The 17624-nt window shown below is 45.4% G+C and overlaps 1 protein-coding gene across 1 annotated transcript in view; it reads right to left on the minus strand.

Moving 5' to 3' along the window:
* The window catches only part of LOC306975537 (protocadherin-16-like), a 327999-nt gene that overhangs the window by 26257 nt on the left and 284118 nt on the right, over positions 1-17624 (minus strand). Inside the window, exons 9-11 of the mRNA XM_079573110.1 lie at positions 14655-15280; positions 13934-14154; positions 337-576 (exon numbers count right to left, since the gene is read on the minus strand). Of these exons, the coding sequence (XP_079429236.1) occupies positions 337-576; positions 13934-14154; positions 14655-15280 (1087 nt within the window). The remainder of the gene's footprint in view (positions 1-336; positions 577-13933; positions 14155-14654; positions 15281-17624) is intronic.

Here is a 17624-nt window from a genome sequence, read left to right on the forward strand (position 1 = left end):
GTTTGAAAAGTGGCTAAATCTGTGTCAAAGTTACGCTCGGATCAGCTCCTCCGCAGCGTCCCCATCGGCCCGGGTTCCCGTTTGTTACTTCCTGCACGTGAGTTTTCATTTACACCAGTATGAGACAAATTCCTAACATGGGGAATATTTCTACCGCTATAGTTTCTAATAAAAGCCCCGGCCTGTTTTAGAGACCGGCTTTAATTTGCCTCCACCAGCCGCGAACCCGGCCTCTGTTAGAGACCCGGCCGCTAATGGAATACAGGCCAGTATTAGAGAATTTACGGTATACTTGATCCTTACAAATCCAAGAGCCCGGCTTCGACGTGCTCTTACCCAGGTCGAGGTCTGCGGCGGACACGGTCAGAACGCTGGTGCCCGGCCGCCGGTTTTCCGAGACCTCAGCTTCGTAGAGATTGTCTTCGAACCAGGGCGCCTCGTCGTTTACATCGATCACGTGCACACACAGCGTCTGCGAGGAGCGGCGTGGAGGCGTCCCATGATCCTCCGCCGTCACGGTCAGGTTAAACACGTCCTGCTCCTCCCGGTCCAGGGGTTTGGAGATGGACAGGGAACCTACGAACACACGGGGGAAGAAGAACGATTATTTAAGGGGATTTAAAATGAAGGGAGAGATGTTTTCTTTGCAGAGCCCTATATCACAACAGCAGCCGCCTTGCATTTCTATCTATTTATTCATCTGAAATGGTAAAGTCCGAGTTTAAATTTTTAGGAAACATTCACAGTCACGCACACACGAACACCACTGACCCCAGAGTCGATGGCCATGGGGTTATTTACAATCACAACCTCACTATATTCTCACCAAATCTCACAGTCTAATGCAGTGAAACTCCCACGCTCATCTCTGCAGTAAACGAAAATAAGGATTAATTTGAGCTGGTTCGAGCTGATACTTTCAAGGGCAAATCCACTGTGTGTCAGTGTTGTCGCGAGGTTTTAGATCAACTGATACTAATTTACAGCTTGGAAATGGCCTTTTGACATAGGGCCTCATTTCCTAGTTTTCCAGAGTGTTGTTGATTTTTGGAGAGTTTTATTTCTTTTAATTCATGTAAACAAACAACTGTAGATCCGGTAACTGAGCAGATCACTCCGCCGCTGCGTAGCTACAACCAGGAAGCTGATGCTTAAATGCAAAATGTTTTTATTCCTATGTCAAAAATCCTGAAATATCCCTTTAAAAGAACACTCTATGAACAGTAGGAGGCGCTGTAGAGGTGTTCTGTCAATGTCACTGACTCACAATGAGTTATTTTCCCTCACACTTATTTTACTTTCACTTAACCTCCACATGAACGAGGATAAACAAGGATGAAAATTCAACAAAAGAGCGACAAAACCTGACAAAAAATATGAAAGACTGACAAAAATGTGTGACAAAACGCAACAAAAAAGCCAAAAAAGAGCAACAGACAAGTGACGACAAGGCAACAACAACGTGAGGAAAAAGATCCCTTTAGATGAGCTTCGTAGGTCTTAGCTTTCAAATGAGACGTTACACTGGCCTATGACTGGGAGCTCTGTTGTCGGGGCTTCATCTCCCATGGCAAACAGGTCCAATGGTGATGGGTCTGACAAAGAGCGGTTCAGAAGCTCCTTATGAGAGACCAACAGGCCTGGTTAGAACCATAGAGCTTCTGTGGACCCACCACCTGCAGGAGGAGCCATAGGGGGCTGGTGCAATGTGGGAAGGAAGGAAGGAAAGGGAAGGAAGGAAGGAAGGAAGGAAGGAAGGAAGGAAGGAAGGAAGGAAGGAAGGAAGGAAGGAAGGAAGGAAGTATGGATGGAAGTATGGATGGATGGATGGATGGATGGATGGAAGGAAAGGGAAGGAAGGAAGGAAGGAAGGAAGGAAGGAAGGAAGGAAGTATGGATGGAAGTATGGATGGAAGGAAAGGGAAGGAAGGAAGGAAGGAAGGAAGGAAGGAAGTATGGATGGAAGTATGGATGGATGGATGGATGGATGGATGGAAGGAAAGGGAAGGAAGGAAGGAAGGAAGGAAGGAAGGAAGGAAGTATGGATGGAAGTATGGATGGATGGATGGATGGATGGATGGATGGAAGGAAGGAAGGAAGGAAGGAAGGAAAGAAGGAAGGAAGGAAAGAAGGAAGGAAGGAAGGAAGGAAGGAAGTATGGATGGATGGATGGATGGAAGGAAAGGGAAGGAAGGAAGGAAGGAAGGAAGGAAGGAAGTATGGATGGAAGTATGGATGGATGGATGGATGGATGGATGGAAGGAAGGAAGGAAGGAAGGAAGGAAAGAAGGAAGGAAGGAAAGAAGGAAGGAAGGAAGGAAGGAAGGAAGGAAGGAAGTATGGATGGATGGATGGATGGACTTTCCATCACAGTGGTCTCTACAACGCTCCAGGATCAATGTTTTGTAGATTTTCCGTTGAGAGGCTCCGTCAGCAGAGAAAACCTTCCAAACTATTGATCCAGAGAGTAATGTGATGGAAAGTAAAGGCGCCTTACATCCGCTGGGCCACTACAAGGTCAAATATGCACAAATATCAACGTTTTTCCCCCACATAAAAAGACCAGTAGTATCTGAACTCTTTCTCAAGTGATGAAAGCAAGTAATTTACCACTGATTATTTCAACCAGCAGCAAACAATTCGAACTGGAGCCTTTCCAGTATGATTTCACTGAGCTATCATTTGTGCTGCCATGTTAATCTGGCTGATGGCTTGTTTTGCCTTTCTCCAGTGGTGTTTTTTTTATGTCAAAATGTGTTCTTTTCCCCCGTCTTTTCTCATTCCTTAGTTTCAAATTGCCGTCTTACAGTTCTGGCCAAATCAGGGCTTCCCCAAAGGCTTCCAAAAAGCTGGCATCAAGTCTAAGCTTCTTGGAAAACGATGGCATTGCTCAACTATTTTACTGCGCGAGTTTGTGAAACGTTCGAAAAATGATGGTCCAAAATATGTTCAACAACGGCCAGAAAAATCATTCTCGTGCCATTGGCAATAAGTCCAAAACGTACTTAAAAAACAAGCACGAAATCAAAAGCACTTTTTAAGCCACTTTTGAAACTCCCACGCTCATCACCCAAACGCTACAAGTGCTACCTGCCTCTCTGCTGCTGCAAAACCCGCCACGGTTTACGAGACTTTCCACAAACTCTTTCACCGAAGGAAAGAAAAAAAGAAAAAAAAAGGATCCCTAAACACAAGCTGGAGACACGCAACCTTCCGTGCGCCCTCCAAATGAAAGCCGCCTTGGCCTTTTCATTATCCCGCGCCGCGTTCGCCCTGTTCCAATTTCATGCTTTTTTCAAACGAGATGCAACCGGGGAAACAGGGAGGCGGTCAGTCGGTTTTGAACTCTGAGAGAAGGAGAGTGAGTTTGGAGAATTAAGAGAAGAACTTGCCTCAAAGCTTTTAATCTGCGCAGAGTTATGGGCTCCTGTGTGATTCCGACCAGGGACAAGTTACCAACAACATGTGGGCAGAGAGGGACAGAAGGATAGAGATATTTAGGCGACGGCGGTGGAAGACGTGCTTTACTTCTTCTCTTCATTGAGACTTTTTCCAATAGTTTGATGACAGTTCAGGCGAGTTCTCAGGTAATCTTGCTTGAAATAAGAAAGTAAAACTGCCAATGAGATAAAACCAATTTTTTTCTTAACCCGTCGGCAAAGAAAATTACCTGAAATAAAGACAAATTGTATTGAAACAAGTCAAAAACTTTGCAGAACAAGTGAAATGCCCAACTAAATTGAGACATTCAAATTAAACTAGTTAATTACTTTTTGATGCAGAGGTAATTATTCACTTGACACATTGATGCTGCGCTGTTTTGGGGATTTAGCTGTAGAGTGCCAACAACCCAGACCATTTTCAGGATATTTGTAGCACCACAGTGTATTCCGTGTTATAGTTATGGACACATGTCTGTGGCTTGATTGAAAGACAAGACTCTAAGCTCTCCGTAGGTGAAAACAGTTTAATTCTATGTGCCCCAGTTCCTGAGAAATCCAAAGCTAAACAGAGGCTACTTTTGATCAAAATCACAGATTTTTTTCTAGATTCGGAGATAATGCGTCTTTTATGAAACTCTCTCCTTCCTGATTAACTCCTCTCTGGACGGACACTAACGTTTTGTAAAGAGGCCTAAATATAGCCTAAATATATTTGTTTCAAGTCAACTTTCAAGAACAACATTATTGACATGTTTTGAAACACCGCGTGTTCTCGATCTCTTTTTAAGTCGTGTGCCTTTAAACAGACTGGTTCTCGGATTGAAGACTTTAACAGGATGTTTCTCAGCCGTCCTTGGACCGATTTTAACCATTTACTCAGAGAAAAGTTAAAATCTCAACTGTTCCGATCTTTCCGTGGGAAGCCGCTCTGCTTTGTCAAACGCTCCAGAGAGCGATAAAATGGGGCCGGCTTTACAGCTTCGCTACTCAACACCACGCCCCCTCAGACTAAAAAAGAAAGAAAAGAAACACAATGATATATATAAAATGTCCAGATGTGACTTTTCACAAGTTTTTCATCGTCATTTATTTCACTTTTGTTCATCACAGAGCTCCCAAAATCACACATAAGGTGCATTAGTGTCTAGTAATTTAAGTACTTCAGACTAACTGACAGCCCAATTCGGAGACTTCTTATCATGGCGGACACTGACGCACATCCGGTTTGGTGTGAGACCTCTCACCAGGGCCCGAGGGCTGTGGCAGCAGCTCGTTGCACATCCCACACACTACTGAATGGGAACGGCCCCGACCACGAGCACCGCGAGTGCTACTGCCACGCGATTGGTTGGCCGTGGTCATGTGATAGGCGTAAGGTCATGACCTAAGTGACGCATAGACGCTCATACAGACAAGATATTATGTATTTATTAATAAACATCTGATTTTTACCCCGGTTAAAATCTGCAATCTCATCCTTTCGGTCATGACCCAGGTCTCATGCCCGAAGGTGAGGGGGGGATCGATCGACCGGTCACTGAGAGCTTCGCCCCCTGACTCAGCTCCTTTTTCACCACAACAGTCCGACACAGCGACCGCATCACTGCAGATATATTATGTTTCTATTGGCACAAAACAGATATAGTAAATGGGTTTGCTCCGTGACCTTTTAGCGTTTATGAAAAACAAGAATCTTTACAGCCGCTGCCTTTTGCACCACTTAAGCCCAAACTCTCGCGCTCTGAGGTGCTCGTGTTTTCCTCTCATTATTCTGATGTTTCTGATCAGAACGACTTTGTGAAGAAGCTGTAGATACGTTTCTAGCAGTGCCAGCCCTGCCATATCAAAGGCCACCGATCTTCAAAAAGCAAGTCCTCACGCCATTATGATGCAATGGTTTGTATCCATGTGTTTCTGGGTACGGTGCCCTGAGAGGGACAAACAGGAGGTGAGCCGAGTCGGGCCGCGGGGACAACACCATCGTCCATCAACATTTGTTTTCAACTTCCAACGCTTTGCTTTTCATCAACAAACCGGGTTAAGCAGCTAAGCCCAAACGACACTCCAGATGTGGATCAAAACAAAACAGATTTTACAACATGCGAGTGGTGGACGGTCACGTAAGGCAGCGCCACGTCCAGCCACGGGCAAAACCAGGGCTCATCACGCAGGACTGTGGAATGTTAGCATCGTTCTGGGGCTGGGGAAAGTTATATTTGTTTACTTCAACCATGCTTTGGTTTTCAGTATCGATACCTGAACGATACCTTTACCTTTGAAATATGTATCATCTAGAAACATAAAACTGTTAATGTCTTCCTTTCCCCTCCATTTAATGTGTTTTACATTTGTATCATTTATTTGAGGTGAAACAACCAAGAAACTTATTGTAGTTACTAAAGGGCAAAACATGTTTCCTTTGTATTTCTATTTGTAACTTTGTGTAGCACTTTGTGATCTTTTTTGCTTTTCCCAAAAATGGCCTCCAATTTTTCCACTTTCCCCCATTCTTCTCTATAATTTTTCCCAATTTTACCCCCAAATGTTTCCACTTTTTCACAATTTTCTGCCATGTTTTTCTCCATTCCCCCATGTCTGTTTTTCCCCAATTTTTTCTCCAAAATGTCCTTTTTTTTTTTTTACTTTTCCCTCATATTTTTCCCCAAATTACCCCAATTTTACCACTTCTTTCTCCCAGGTTTTCCACTTTTCCTCCCAATCTTGTCTGGTTTTTTTTTTCAATTTTTTCCCAAATGTGCTCCCACATTTTCCTAATTTCCCCCAAAATTTCCCATCACATTTTTCCACCTTTTCCTCATTTTTTGACCAACCGCATCAAAACATGATTCTAAATATCTATATATTTTTTTCTGTACCTGTTTTTGATACTTTTATTTCTTCCATACATTTTTCGTACCTAAACCTTTTTCCGATAACGGCACTTAAAGCCTGTATTAATCAGGTTTGATGCCTTTTAAAGGGGCTAGATGCAAGTTTGCCATTTTATACTCACTACTGCCACCTCAGGCCATACGTGTAGCTGCACCTTCTATATTAAGCTCGTGCATGACGGCACTTCGGACCCGAATTAAAACCTTTTTGAGTGACAGTGCAGGATTTTAGAGGCATTTGTGGTGAACAGGTCTGAGCTCATTCTACACATTAGGACATGGACACTGGAACAAGTAGGGGGAGGAAAATACTTTTTTTTTTTACATTTTTAAACTCCATATAGTCCATTTAAGCTCTTACCCATGCCTTAACAGATTCTCCAGTTTGGCTTTACCTGCAAGAGTGTAATGCCTCATTTAAAAGCTAAGGCCTACAAGAGTTATCTTTACTTTGTCACATTTTTGTCGTGTTCTTGTAGTTTTTTTGTGTGTTTTTGTTGCCTTTTCATCATTTTTGGTTTTGTCACGTTTTTAGTCACTTTTTTGCATTTTCATCCTCGATTTCGACACTATTTTGATGCTTTTTTCAAGAAGCTTTTAGTTTCGGGCAAAGCCAAACTAGAGGAAACAGCTGGGCTCAGGTGGGGGTTAAGAGGCTAAAGAACTGCAGCCTTTGTGATTCTCAATCAATCACAATGAATTTCGCAGACCTTCTGTGGCACATTCATTATAAGTCTCGGCGTGACACTTGAGTCGACTTTGAGCCATAAAACCAAAGCTAAACATTTCTTGCTGCAGGACATTGATCTTTAACTCTATAACCTGGCAGTTCGGAGGCAGTGCTGGTGCTGGGGGTTAAGCACTCGCCCACTCGCCATTTTTCCTTCTTTCTTTAACCTTAGCTCACGACCGAGTGCATCATTTTGACCCATTGACAAAAACTTCCAGGTCAGGAATCACCTCTGACCTTTGGCTCTGCGGTTAAACTTTTCACTGTGGAGAAACTTGAGCTGTTTTGAGAAAACGTAAAACTTTTACAAAATGTATTTTGTTAGAAGGTTAGAGGTGCACAGTGGAGTCCAACAGTCTGACTTTGAAAAACATTCTGTTTCTGGGTAAGAGTGCATTTTATTCCTTTATTAATAGATTAGTGGCAAATTTAGAAAAAAATAATAAAATGCGAGGATGTAAGTGATGTGGAAGTGAATGAAAGTAAACACTGAAGTCTTGCCGAAACAGCTGTCGTCTCCTCATAAACAGGACACAAACCATTAACGAACAGCCTGACAGTCAGCAGCAGCTCACATGGTTTCAAACTAAAGATTCTTGTGATTTTTCCTGTTTAAGTGAACTTTTTTTTAATCACAATGTCTTGCAGAACAAGATCAAATTGGTCAGCCACACAAGACATCATTTTCACACATGGATCGGCCGCTGAGAGAATCTTTGGGATGTGCTGGTGGAAACAAAACACTTTTGATATTGCAGAAGCTGATTGAAAACCCCACAGCGAGCCAGACTGATCCTTCATGTTCATCAGTCCATGTAGATACAGTCTGAAATTGTGTGATTTGAATCTCGCTGACACCGGCAAAACCAAGAAGAGCCAATCAGAGTACAGGAGGCGGGAGTTAACGGTGCGTCATCTTCAAGCTAGGATTTCCCACAAAACACACCAGCGCTCTTCTCGTAACCAAAAGAGTGAAGCTGACGGCGGCGACACAGTGATCTTTTACCAGTGCCCTTTCTTCTGTTTTAAATGAGCTGGACTTGTCCTTAAAGCCACAGCAGAAGCTGCTCTGAGGACTTTCACCGGCACATTTACTCGGCTGCACGTGTGGATACAAACAATCATGGCGGAGGATGTGAACGTGAAGCGTAGGTCGCTATAGCTGTCGTTCCACATAGCACGACCTGACCGCATCGACCCTGCACACCTTTCTGTTTCCACCACACACACCCGCATCTGTTGTGGGCACCGCCCCCACAGAGGAGCACGCTGTACAGATCGTCATTTAAGGTTTTGCAACCCGCGAGGAATGTGGACAAATGCTGCCCTCTGGTGGGAGTTATGGAATCATTCAGAGGAGCCAAGCTGTATTAAAACAGAAAAGAAACCGCTACACACACAACACAACTATGAAGGTAAGCTACATGCAAATATTATGCTAACATCAGCTAAAGCAGCGCTAACCGCAGCTAAATGCTAATATCAGCAAAATCAACAGCTGTGTCAATAGTGAGGGCTGTTCACTCTCTCGCTGCCAATCAGAGGCCAGAGTCTGTTCATGGGTCAGCGCTTCGGCCACAGCGAGAGTTCGGTCCCTAAACCTATACCTGGTCAGACCAGTTTGGCCCTGGCCTTTGTTATGGAAAAGATCGACAAAGCGGGTGAAACAACCATTCGACTGACAAGCGCCTGCATGTGGAAAACCACCTTTTGTGTTTGATTGGTTCGCTCTCTCTAAAGCTGCGATCGTTAGCCCCGCCTCGATTTGGAAATCGCGTCCTATTACCACAATTCCAGACAAAAGAGCACTTTTTATTATTTTTTGGGGGAAAATTGCTACTTTTTATTTTGTTCGGACAGTGTATCATAGAGCCGGGCAATTATTTGAAATTTTATCTAAATCACAATCTTAGTAATCGTCATGGGACTTTATAATCGACAGGTTCTTTGGCAGAAACAGCTCCTAGTTTGGACGAGACAATGGAAGATTCATGTGTGTTTAATGACACTGGAGGAGAGTTTTCGTTTTGTTTGAGCTGAGGTTTGTGGAAAAGATGTCTAAGTTCATGAATAGTCAAAAATGGAGATTGCCCCTCCTTTAAAAATCTCGACCCCCACGTTGCCCCCCCCCCCCCCCCCCTCACTGGTCTCTGTAGCTTCTGCCCAAAACTCGCATGGAGAAACTTTCTTACCCGGCGCCGACACGTGTCTCCCACACCACAACAAAGCCCAGTGGACCCAACACACACACGGAGCAGGGAGGCGTAACCGATCCCGTGCTAATGGTTCCCAGAAGGCCGAGCGAGCGGGAGGTTCTTTCACGGGGAGTACGGTCCACAATAACAGATGCGACCCACGGCGTGTGCGTGTCGGGGATCTGGCAGGCGCTCCGTCTGTCTGCCCGGCGAGGGAGGAGGAAAAAGTCAGGAAAGGTGAAGCTCCAAGTTTGTTTATTCCGTCTGTATTCAGAGTTTTTCAGTTCCAGGCGAGACACGACAGGTGAAGAGGAGGAAAGCTGAAATTTCTAACTTTCAAATGGATTATGAACAAAAGTATGAGTTTACTTTCATGTTTGACTTGGACTAACACTTCAGAAAACTGCCTCCCGCCCTCATAGATGTTTTGCTTGAGGCTCCAAAGGTTCTCAATAGGGTTGAGGTCAGGGGAGGAGGGGGTCCACATCATGAGTTTCTCTCCTTTTATGCCCATAGCAGCCAGTGATGCAGAGGTATTCTTTACAGCAGGACATGGGGCGTTGTCATGCATGAAGAGGATCTTGTTAGGGAAAGCACGGCTCTTCTTTTTGTAGCATAGAAGTCAGTGGTCAGTCAGAAACTCCACATATTTTTCAAAGGTCACTTTCACACGTTCATGGATCCTAAAGGGGCCGACCAGCTCTCTCTTCATGATTCTGGCCCAAAACATGACTCCGCCCCCTCCTAACTGACACCACAGCCTTGTTGGGACATGGTGGCCATTCACCAACCATCCACTACTCCATTGATTTGACCATCCAGGGTTACACGGCCTCATCAGTGAACAAGACTGTTTGAAAATGAGTCTTCATGTATTTCTGAGCCACTGCAGTCGTTTCTGTTCTTCAGCTTCAATGAACAGTTTAGGGGAGGCCCGGATATAAGGTTTATGCACAACTGCAGCCTCTGGAGGGTCCTACACCTTGATGTTCGAGAGACAGCTTCTAATACCTGTTTTGTAGCAGCTGTTCTCTTAATCTGATGTGATTGTCTGGCAGAAACCGTCCTCATTCTGCCTTTATCTGCACAAACCCGTGTGTGCTCTGAATCATCCACAAATCTCTTAACAGTACGATTATTACGCTTTCGTGAAATATCGAAGGTTTTCATACCTAGACCAAGGCATTCAACTATTTCACGCTTTTCATCAGCAGAGAGATCCTTTTTCTTTCCCATTTTGCTTGAAAATGATGATCTGCTTAATAATGTGGAACGTCCTTTTTCAGTAGTTTTTCCCTTAACTGGGCTTAACCTGACAACAGTGATTCAAAGGTCCCTGAGACACAATACAATCAATGAGATTCACTGAAAAACTTTTTTGTTTTTTCCTTTTTGACACTGAAATACAATTTGCATAGTAATTCAGAACGCGGTGTACAGCGATGTCAGAGGACTTTTCTTTTCTTGTGACCTTGTTTTCCCCCCCAATTAAACACTGTAGCTGCATGAACACAGGAAACATGTTGACATAAAAAAAAACATCTCGAAGCGATGATCAGAGGAAGAGGAGAGCGGCCGCTGTCGGAGAAGGCACATTCATAATGATAATTCTGCCTATTATGTCATCTCTCTGTCAAAGGCTTGATACGATCTGTCAAGCTTCATCTCAGTTCAACATCAGCCTAAATTAATATGTTGAAATGCTGAAAAATACATCAGAAATTACATCTGCGCTGTTTCTCGTCGATTTTTGAGCGTTATTTCCAGATATCTTTGGGCAAACCTTAACTTAATCCAGGCTCTTAATAAGGCGTAATGTAGGAGGACCCCCGAGGAGCAGAAAACCGAAGCTGGCACAGAACAACATCCCGGTAAATAACTGTTTCACGCGCGCCGTTAGCTGGAAGCGTCAGATACGTCGATGTCAGTGCATCACCCGCTCAGATTAAAAACTCAAGTGGGTCGTGTTCGGTCCAAATCCATAAAAAGGCTCATAAGTGGGAGCGTAATTGGTCTCGGAGAAAACTGAGCATCGATTGGAGGATCTGAATGGAGACGGAACATGACGAGGTTTATGAACTGCAGAGGCGTCGGTGGCACATGAGACTTTTCGGATTTGATTTAGTGTGGGAGGAAAAATAAGAAAATACACAAGGGGGCCCTGAATGGAAATGTATCTTTATTTATCATATCGCAATATTAGGTGAAAGAAAGAGTCCTTGAGTCCTTGCCTCAAGTGGAGGAGTTCAAGTATCTCGGGGTCTTGTTCACGAGTGAGGGTCGGATGAAGCGTGAGACTGTTGCAGTGAAGAGGGAGCTGAGTCGGGGGCAAAGCTCTCGATTTACCGATCGATCTAAGTTCCCACCTTCACCAATGGTCATGGGATTTGGGGAATGACCGAAATGACGAGATCACGGATCCAAGCAGCCCAAATGAGTTTCTTTCGCAGGGTGGCTGGGCGCACCCTTCGAGATCGGGTGAGGAGCTCAGTTATCCGGGAGGAGCTCGGAGTAGAAAGGAGCCAGCTGAGGTGACTAGGGCATCTGTTTCGGAGCCTCCTGGCTGCTGTTCCAGGCAAGACCCAGGAAGACCCAGGGCACACTGGTGGGACTATGTCTCCGAGCTGGCCTGGTGTCGCCTCGGGGTCCCCCCAGACCAGCTGGAGGAGGTGAGCGTGGATCGGGAAGTCTGGGCATCTCTGCTGAGACTGCTGCCCCCGCGACTTGGTTCTACCTGGGAGGAGTTCGGAGTAGAGTCGCTGCTCCTTCACGTCAAAAGTAGCAGCTGAGGTGGCTAGGGCATCTGTTTCGGATGCCTCCTGTTCCAGGCATGTCCTAGTGGGAAGAGGCCTTGTGGAAGACCCAGGACACGCTGGTGGGACTATGTCTCTATGGCCTGGTGTCGCCTCGGGGTCAGAACAGCTGGAGGAGGTGTGTGTGGATCGGGAAGTCTGGGCATCTCTGCTGAGACTGCTGCCCCCGCGACCCGGTTCATTTGCATATTGTAACTGTAAATTCCTCAGGTGCACATGAACGCAGCATAACACCGTGTAAAAACAGTGTAAAAAGTGTAGAAAAAACGCTGTGGAATAACTCTGTTTGCTGCTGAGTCACAACCGGTAATGATCTAACACACTGTGGTGTCCAAAAGTTTTGAGGCAAACAATAACTCTGGTATTGTACATTTCAAAAAGTCCATTAGTTTATTATTGCTGTAAATCCCATGATGCTTAGCGATGTGACATCATGATCCTGAACTCTATTCCCAACATCATATATTTTCCCAGTATCGGATCGATGCATCCCTAGTTATCGCAATATTGCACACATTGCATGCCGGGTGTTTTTTCCATATCGTGCAGCTCTAGAGTCACTGAATCCTTCACCAAAATCACACAATCTCCACATCACGAAGGCCTCGCTCGGTCCCAGCCGGTCTCAGCGCCTCTGAATTCAAAATCCCGGCCTGCCTTCCTGATTTACATGATGAGATTAGGTGCTCTCGGTGCTTCACTTCTTATTATGTTGCCACTGCTCTTGCGTTGCCAGATTGCGAGTTGGAGCCAGGAACATATTGGCTGCTCATATGGGGCATGTTTTCACAGGGAGCGGATTGTTGTCTGCATGATTGTGAGTCTGAAAATAACTCCATGGTGCAACTTTTTACCAAATGATGCTGATCTAGGCGGGAGGGAGTTTAGCTGTTTATGTTTACGGCCAGAAGATTGAGCTTGCAGCGTGAAAACAGATTTGACTCGGCTGAAAAACAAAAAGGCTTGGCAACGGGAACAGTAAGTTATCTTCTTTTGACAGATTGGAGTCAGGGGTGGGGCCGAGACACAAATGCCACAAGCTTAGACAAGATTAAGTAAACATATATATATATATACAGCATCTTGTTCTTATGTTGCCATTATACAAGGCCGTTTTCACACATGTTGGAGCCTTGTGGGTCGACCCGAGTCCGCCCTAGTACATTTAGTCCGTGTTCACAGTCGAGGAGCTTTTAGATTTAGGTAAAGCCGCACTAAAGTGGGGGTAAAGAGAGGTTGATTCAGAGGTTAAGTGACTACTTTGGCAACATATTTTTATTGGACAAAAACGCTGCAACCCAACAAAAAGAAAAACAAAGTCGGGCATTGGGGCTTTAACTAAACATTCTTTCAAGCACCTGCGTCAGAAGTAAAAACATATAACCGAACAAAAAAAATCCAAATCCAAGGTTAGAAATGTTGAAGTCCGTGCAATTTATGTGGTGATATTGCTGCACCAACGTGAGGAAATTCACTTTGAGATCACAATATTTGATAAATCTATGGAGAAACAGTGAATCAATGCAATAATTAAACATGTTGTTGTGAGGATTAGCTATTTTTTTGGCTTCCAGGTGAAAGTTGATACGTTGAGAGACCCATGTGCCTGTAGGGGGAGAGCCCTATGACACTCAAACAATGAGTATTAAAGGACATCCACCAACCATTATTGACCTTTATTTAATCAGATAGTCCCACTGAGATTACACAGACACGGGGAGAACATGCAAACTACACACTGGAAGGCCTCGTCCTGGTGGGAATCAAACCCGGACCTTCGAGCTGTGAAGCACGAGCGCTAACCACTGTGCCACCGTGCCGCCCTGCAGGTTTCAGCGCGTCTCTGTGTGGATGGACTCACCGGTGCTGGGGTTGAGGCTGAACGTCCCTCCAGCGTTGCCGTCCTGGATGCTGTAGCTCACCCGGCCGTTCTCCCCCTGGTCCGGGTCCCTCGCCATCACGTAGAGCGCCACGAAGCCCACGGGCTGGTCCTCCATCACGCTGACCGCGGTCGGGGAGCTAAACCTCGGCGCGTTGTCGTTCTCGTCCGTAACGTAGATCCTCACGGTCGCCGAGCCCCACCTTTAAATGAAGGGAAAGAAATGTAATCGAATCGTAAATCGTAAAACCCTAGAGACCATAAGCACCACTGCAGGTGTCGTAGCATGTAGCATTTTTTACTCATTATTTGTCCGTGAGAGTAAATACTACGCTGACAGAAAAGACAAAGGGACAGAGGGATATTGTTCATCCAATTACCCAATGGAGATCATTTTTTTCACTCAAACTTGGCTGTAAATACTGATAAAGTGGCGCTAGCCCGTAGTTAGCTTTGCCCGTTAGCCTGCTAGATTCTTCTTCGTGATTCCATTAGTGTGTATTGGTGACTCAGACCCGGTGGCAGTCAAGTTGCAATTGTGGTTTTCTGGCCAGAGACACCAGGGGGAGATGAAAGACCCCCCCAGTCATCCCATTAACACTTGTATTACCCCCACAGGGACTACGGAAAAGATTTATTAAGGTAAAGTTATTTAGTTCTGCTTTAAAGTTGATGACTTTGAGACATTTGCGGCTCTACTCACCTCCTTTGCGTGACGTCCGTGGCCTGGTCCGTCGCTTTGACCACCAACACCAAATTGGAAGTGGCTTCTCGGTCGAGCTCCTGCCCGAGGCGGAGAACGCCCGTGTCCGGCTCCAGCTCGAGTAAACCGGGAGTGTTCGGCCACTGCTGAACGATGGAGTAGCTGAGCTCGCTGTTCGGGCCGCTCCCGTCTTTGTCAACCGCCTGGAACGTAAACACCGACGCTCCCGCTTTGGCGTTCTCCGACACCACGATGGTGATGGGGTCTTCGGGAAACTTGGGCGCGTGGTCGTTGCTGTCCTGAACCTCGATGTCCAGGTGGACCATGGCGCTGGAGGGGGGGCTCTGGGAGAAGTCGTCCACCTCGATCTGCAGGCTGTAGCGCGGGTCCTGTTCGTAGTCCAGGGGCCGAGCCAGGTAGACGTCTCCCGTGAGGCGGTCCAGCACGAAGGTCCCGCGCTGGTCCGTGCCCCCCACCAGGGTGTAGGTGACCTCGCCCTGCAGCGGAGCGTCCCGGTCGGGCAGGCGGACCGTGCCGATGACCGAGCCCGGTTTGGTCTCCTCCACGGAGTTGAAGGTTAAGGAGAAGGAGTTGGTTCTCAGCGAAGGGCGGTTGGCGCTCAGGACCTGAAGAGACAAGGAAAAGAACAGTTTGTCAAAGACTAAGTTGAGACATTAGAGGTGATTAGGGAAGAAAGAAATATTTCGAGCAGGGGTGCCCAACGTGCTGCCTGGGGACCAAATGCAGCCCTCAGAATGATTTTGTTGAATTTGCGCAGACCTGGGCAAAATAGATGATTCAGTCCAGCCCAGAACTTGTAGAGCATAAATTCATAAGTACCGTAAATGCTCTAATATAGGCAGGGGCCTTTATTTACTCAAGGGCATCTAGGACCAGGCCTTTATTGGAACCAGGCCACAATTATGGACAGGCCTTTATTTCTATTTGAGCAAAACGGACGACCAGGAAAACAAAGAAAAAATAGATTTGTGTCCATTTGCACCTAAAATATTAGGTTCATTTATTAATTAACATTGCAAACCCTCTCCCAGCGGCTGGAACATTGACGCCTTTTATTTTGTCGGGACAGGAAGTGTTTCGTTGCTGTTAGCGGAACATTGACTTCAATTACACTGCAGGTTTCTGTTTAGTTTTTACCGCAGACCGGATTATTTGTTGTTATCTTGTGTAAAAGGCAGGTTTAGACGGAGCGTTTGTGTTTGTGATCGATCATGAGACTGACCCGAGAGAAGACGAGACGCTCGCGCTGATCGGAGGAGTTCTTTTGAGGCGTGGGACTGACCTGCACACGGAGCAGCTGGACGTGCTTTGAAGACGCGATGGAGACTTTATTAAAACCCTGGAGGGTCACTCTGCAGCGCCCCCATCGGCCCGGGTTCCCGTTTGTTTACTTCCTGCACGTGAGTTTTCATTTACACGAGTATGAGACAAATTCCTAACATGGGGAATATTTCTACCGCTATAGTTTCTAATAAAAGCCCCGGCCTGTTTTAGAGACCGGCTTTAATTTGCCTCCGCCAGCCGCGAACCCGGCCACTGTTAGACCCGGCCACTAATGGAATACAGGCCAGTGTTAGAGAATTTACGGTAAGTCTCTAGCCCATTCCTGTGCGGAGTTATGATTTTTTTTTAATTACCAGAATGCTCACTCCAGCCACTAGGGGGCAGATTAAATAAAAGTTTAAAAAAAAGAACCTGCTCTGGTCTGTGTCCACAAACTCCTTCTGCCTGATGATTTAGCTCCTGTTATTCTCTCACTGCCCTTTTCACCCAGCCCACGCTTTATGCAACGTTCTGTCGGGTAATTACAATGATTATCAAAAACAATGGACAAAGGAAAAGCCTCCAAAACTAATAAGACAGAAATGAAAAGTAAATTACCGTTGTGTGTGAGTGTGTAATGACTAATAGTGATTGGTCTTTCAGTGTAGGCCTAGAAAACACGATGTCCAGTAACTAAGGGCAAAGTTATGGAGGAAGTTTGTCGTTTGCGTTATGTCGTAGAGCAGTGGTTCTCAACTGGTGCTCTAAACCCACTGAAACCCACTGTTGTGGAGGAAATGCTGCCCTTAAACACGGTCGACTCGCTTTCGATTCGTGCCATAATAAACGAGATCCACACTATGCTATCACCGCCTCACAGAGCGTCCTTTTCTTCTTACCTGAAGACGGAGAATACGGAGGTTGAGAGAAATCTGAATGCCACGCTGAATGAGGTCGACTTTGTGTCAACTGCGGCGGATATTAGAACTGAACAACACGCGCTGTACAGGAGAAAGTGGATCAGCAGGTCCACATTAGAGCACGTAAAGGCTGTGTTTGCTTTTAGGAGACTTCGGGTCTACGAGCTACTTTAACACAATAAAAAATGTCGAAGAACTACTCACAGTATGCTACAAAGACACTTGAGTAAAATGTGGCAATGGAAGAGTTCACCCAGGAGAATTAGTAGACAAGATGATATTTCAAAGAAAACCAAATGACTTTTATACTTAAACTTGACTATGTTGGTTCAAATTGTAAGGATTGTAACGAAACCTGAACTAGCAACTGTCAACGGAGGCTTGGACTTCACTCCTTCTCTTTTTCTGATGTCACTTAGACTGCTTTGTAACTAGGAACAACGGCAATAGAAGCCTTTTCTTTGAGACAACTTCTATCTCCAGTGTCTGCTTTGGCTATTTCCAAATATCTGTTCTCACGTGATACAAAAGAGCCATGTCCTAACAAAAACATAAGCAAATTCTTTTTTTTACATTCATTATGTCTTCCTGAATAACACATTTTAGTTTTTGGGTTCTTGTTGAAAGGCACTAGGTAAAAACAAACAAAGCTGTTCAAATACCTTTTGTTCAAATACCTTAGCAAATTCTGTTGAGCAGAAAATGCATCCGAATGTGAGTCATGAAGCGTATGTAGAAATGTAGAAAGTCTTTGGTGAGAGATCTA

The sequence above is a fragment of the Gobius niger genome (assembly GCF_951799975.1).
Source record: "Gobius niger genome assembly, chromosome: 1".
Classification (NCBI taxonomy): Eukaryota; Metazoa; Chordata; class Actinopteri; order Gobiiformes; family Gobiidae; genus Gobius; species Gobius niger.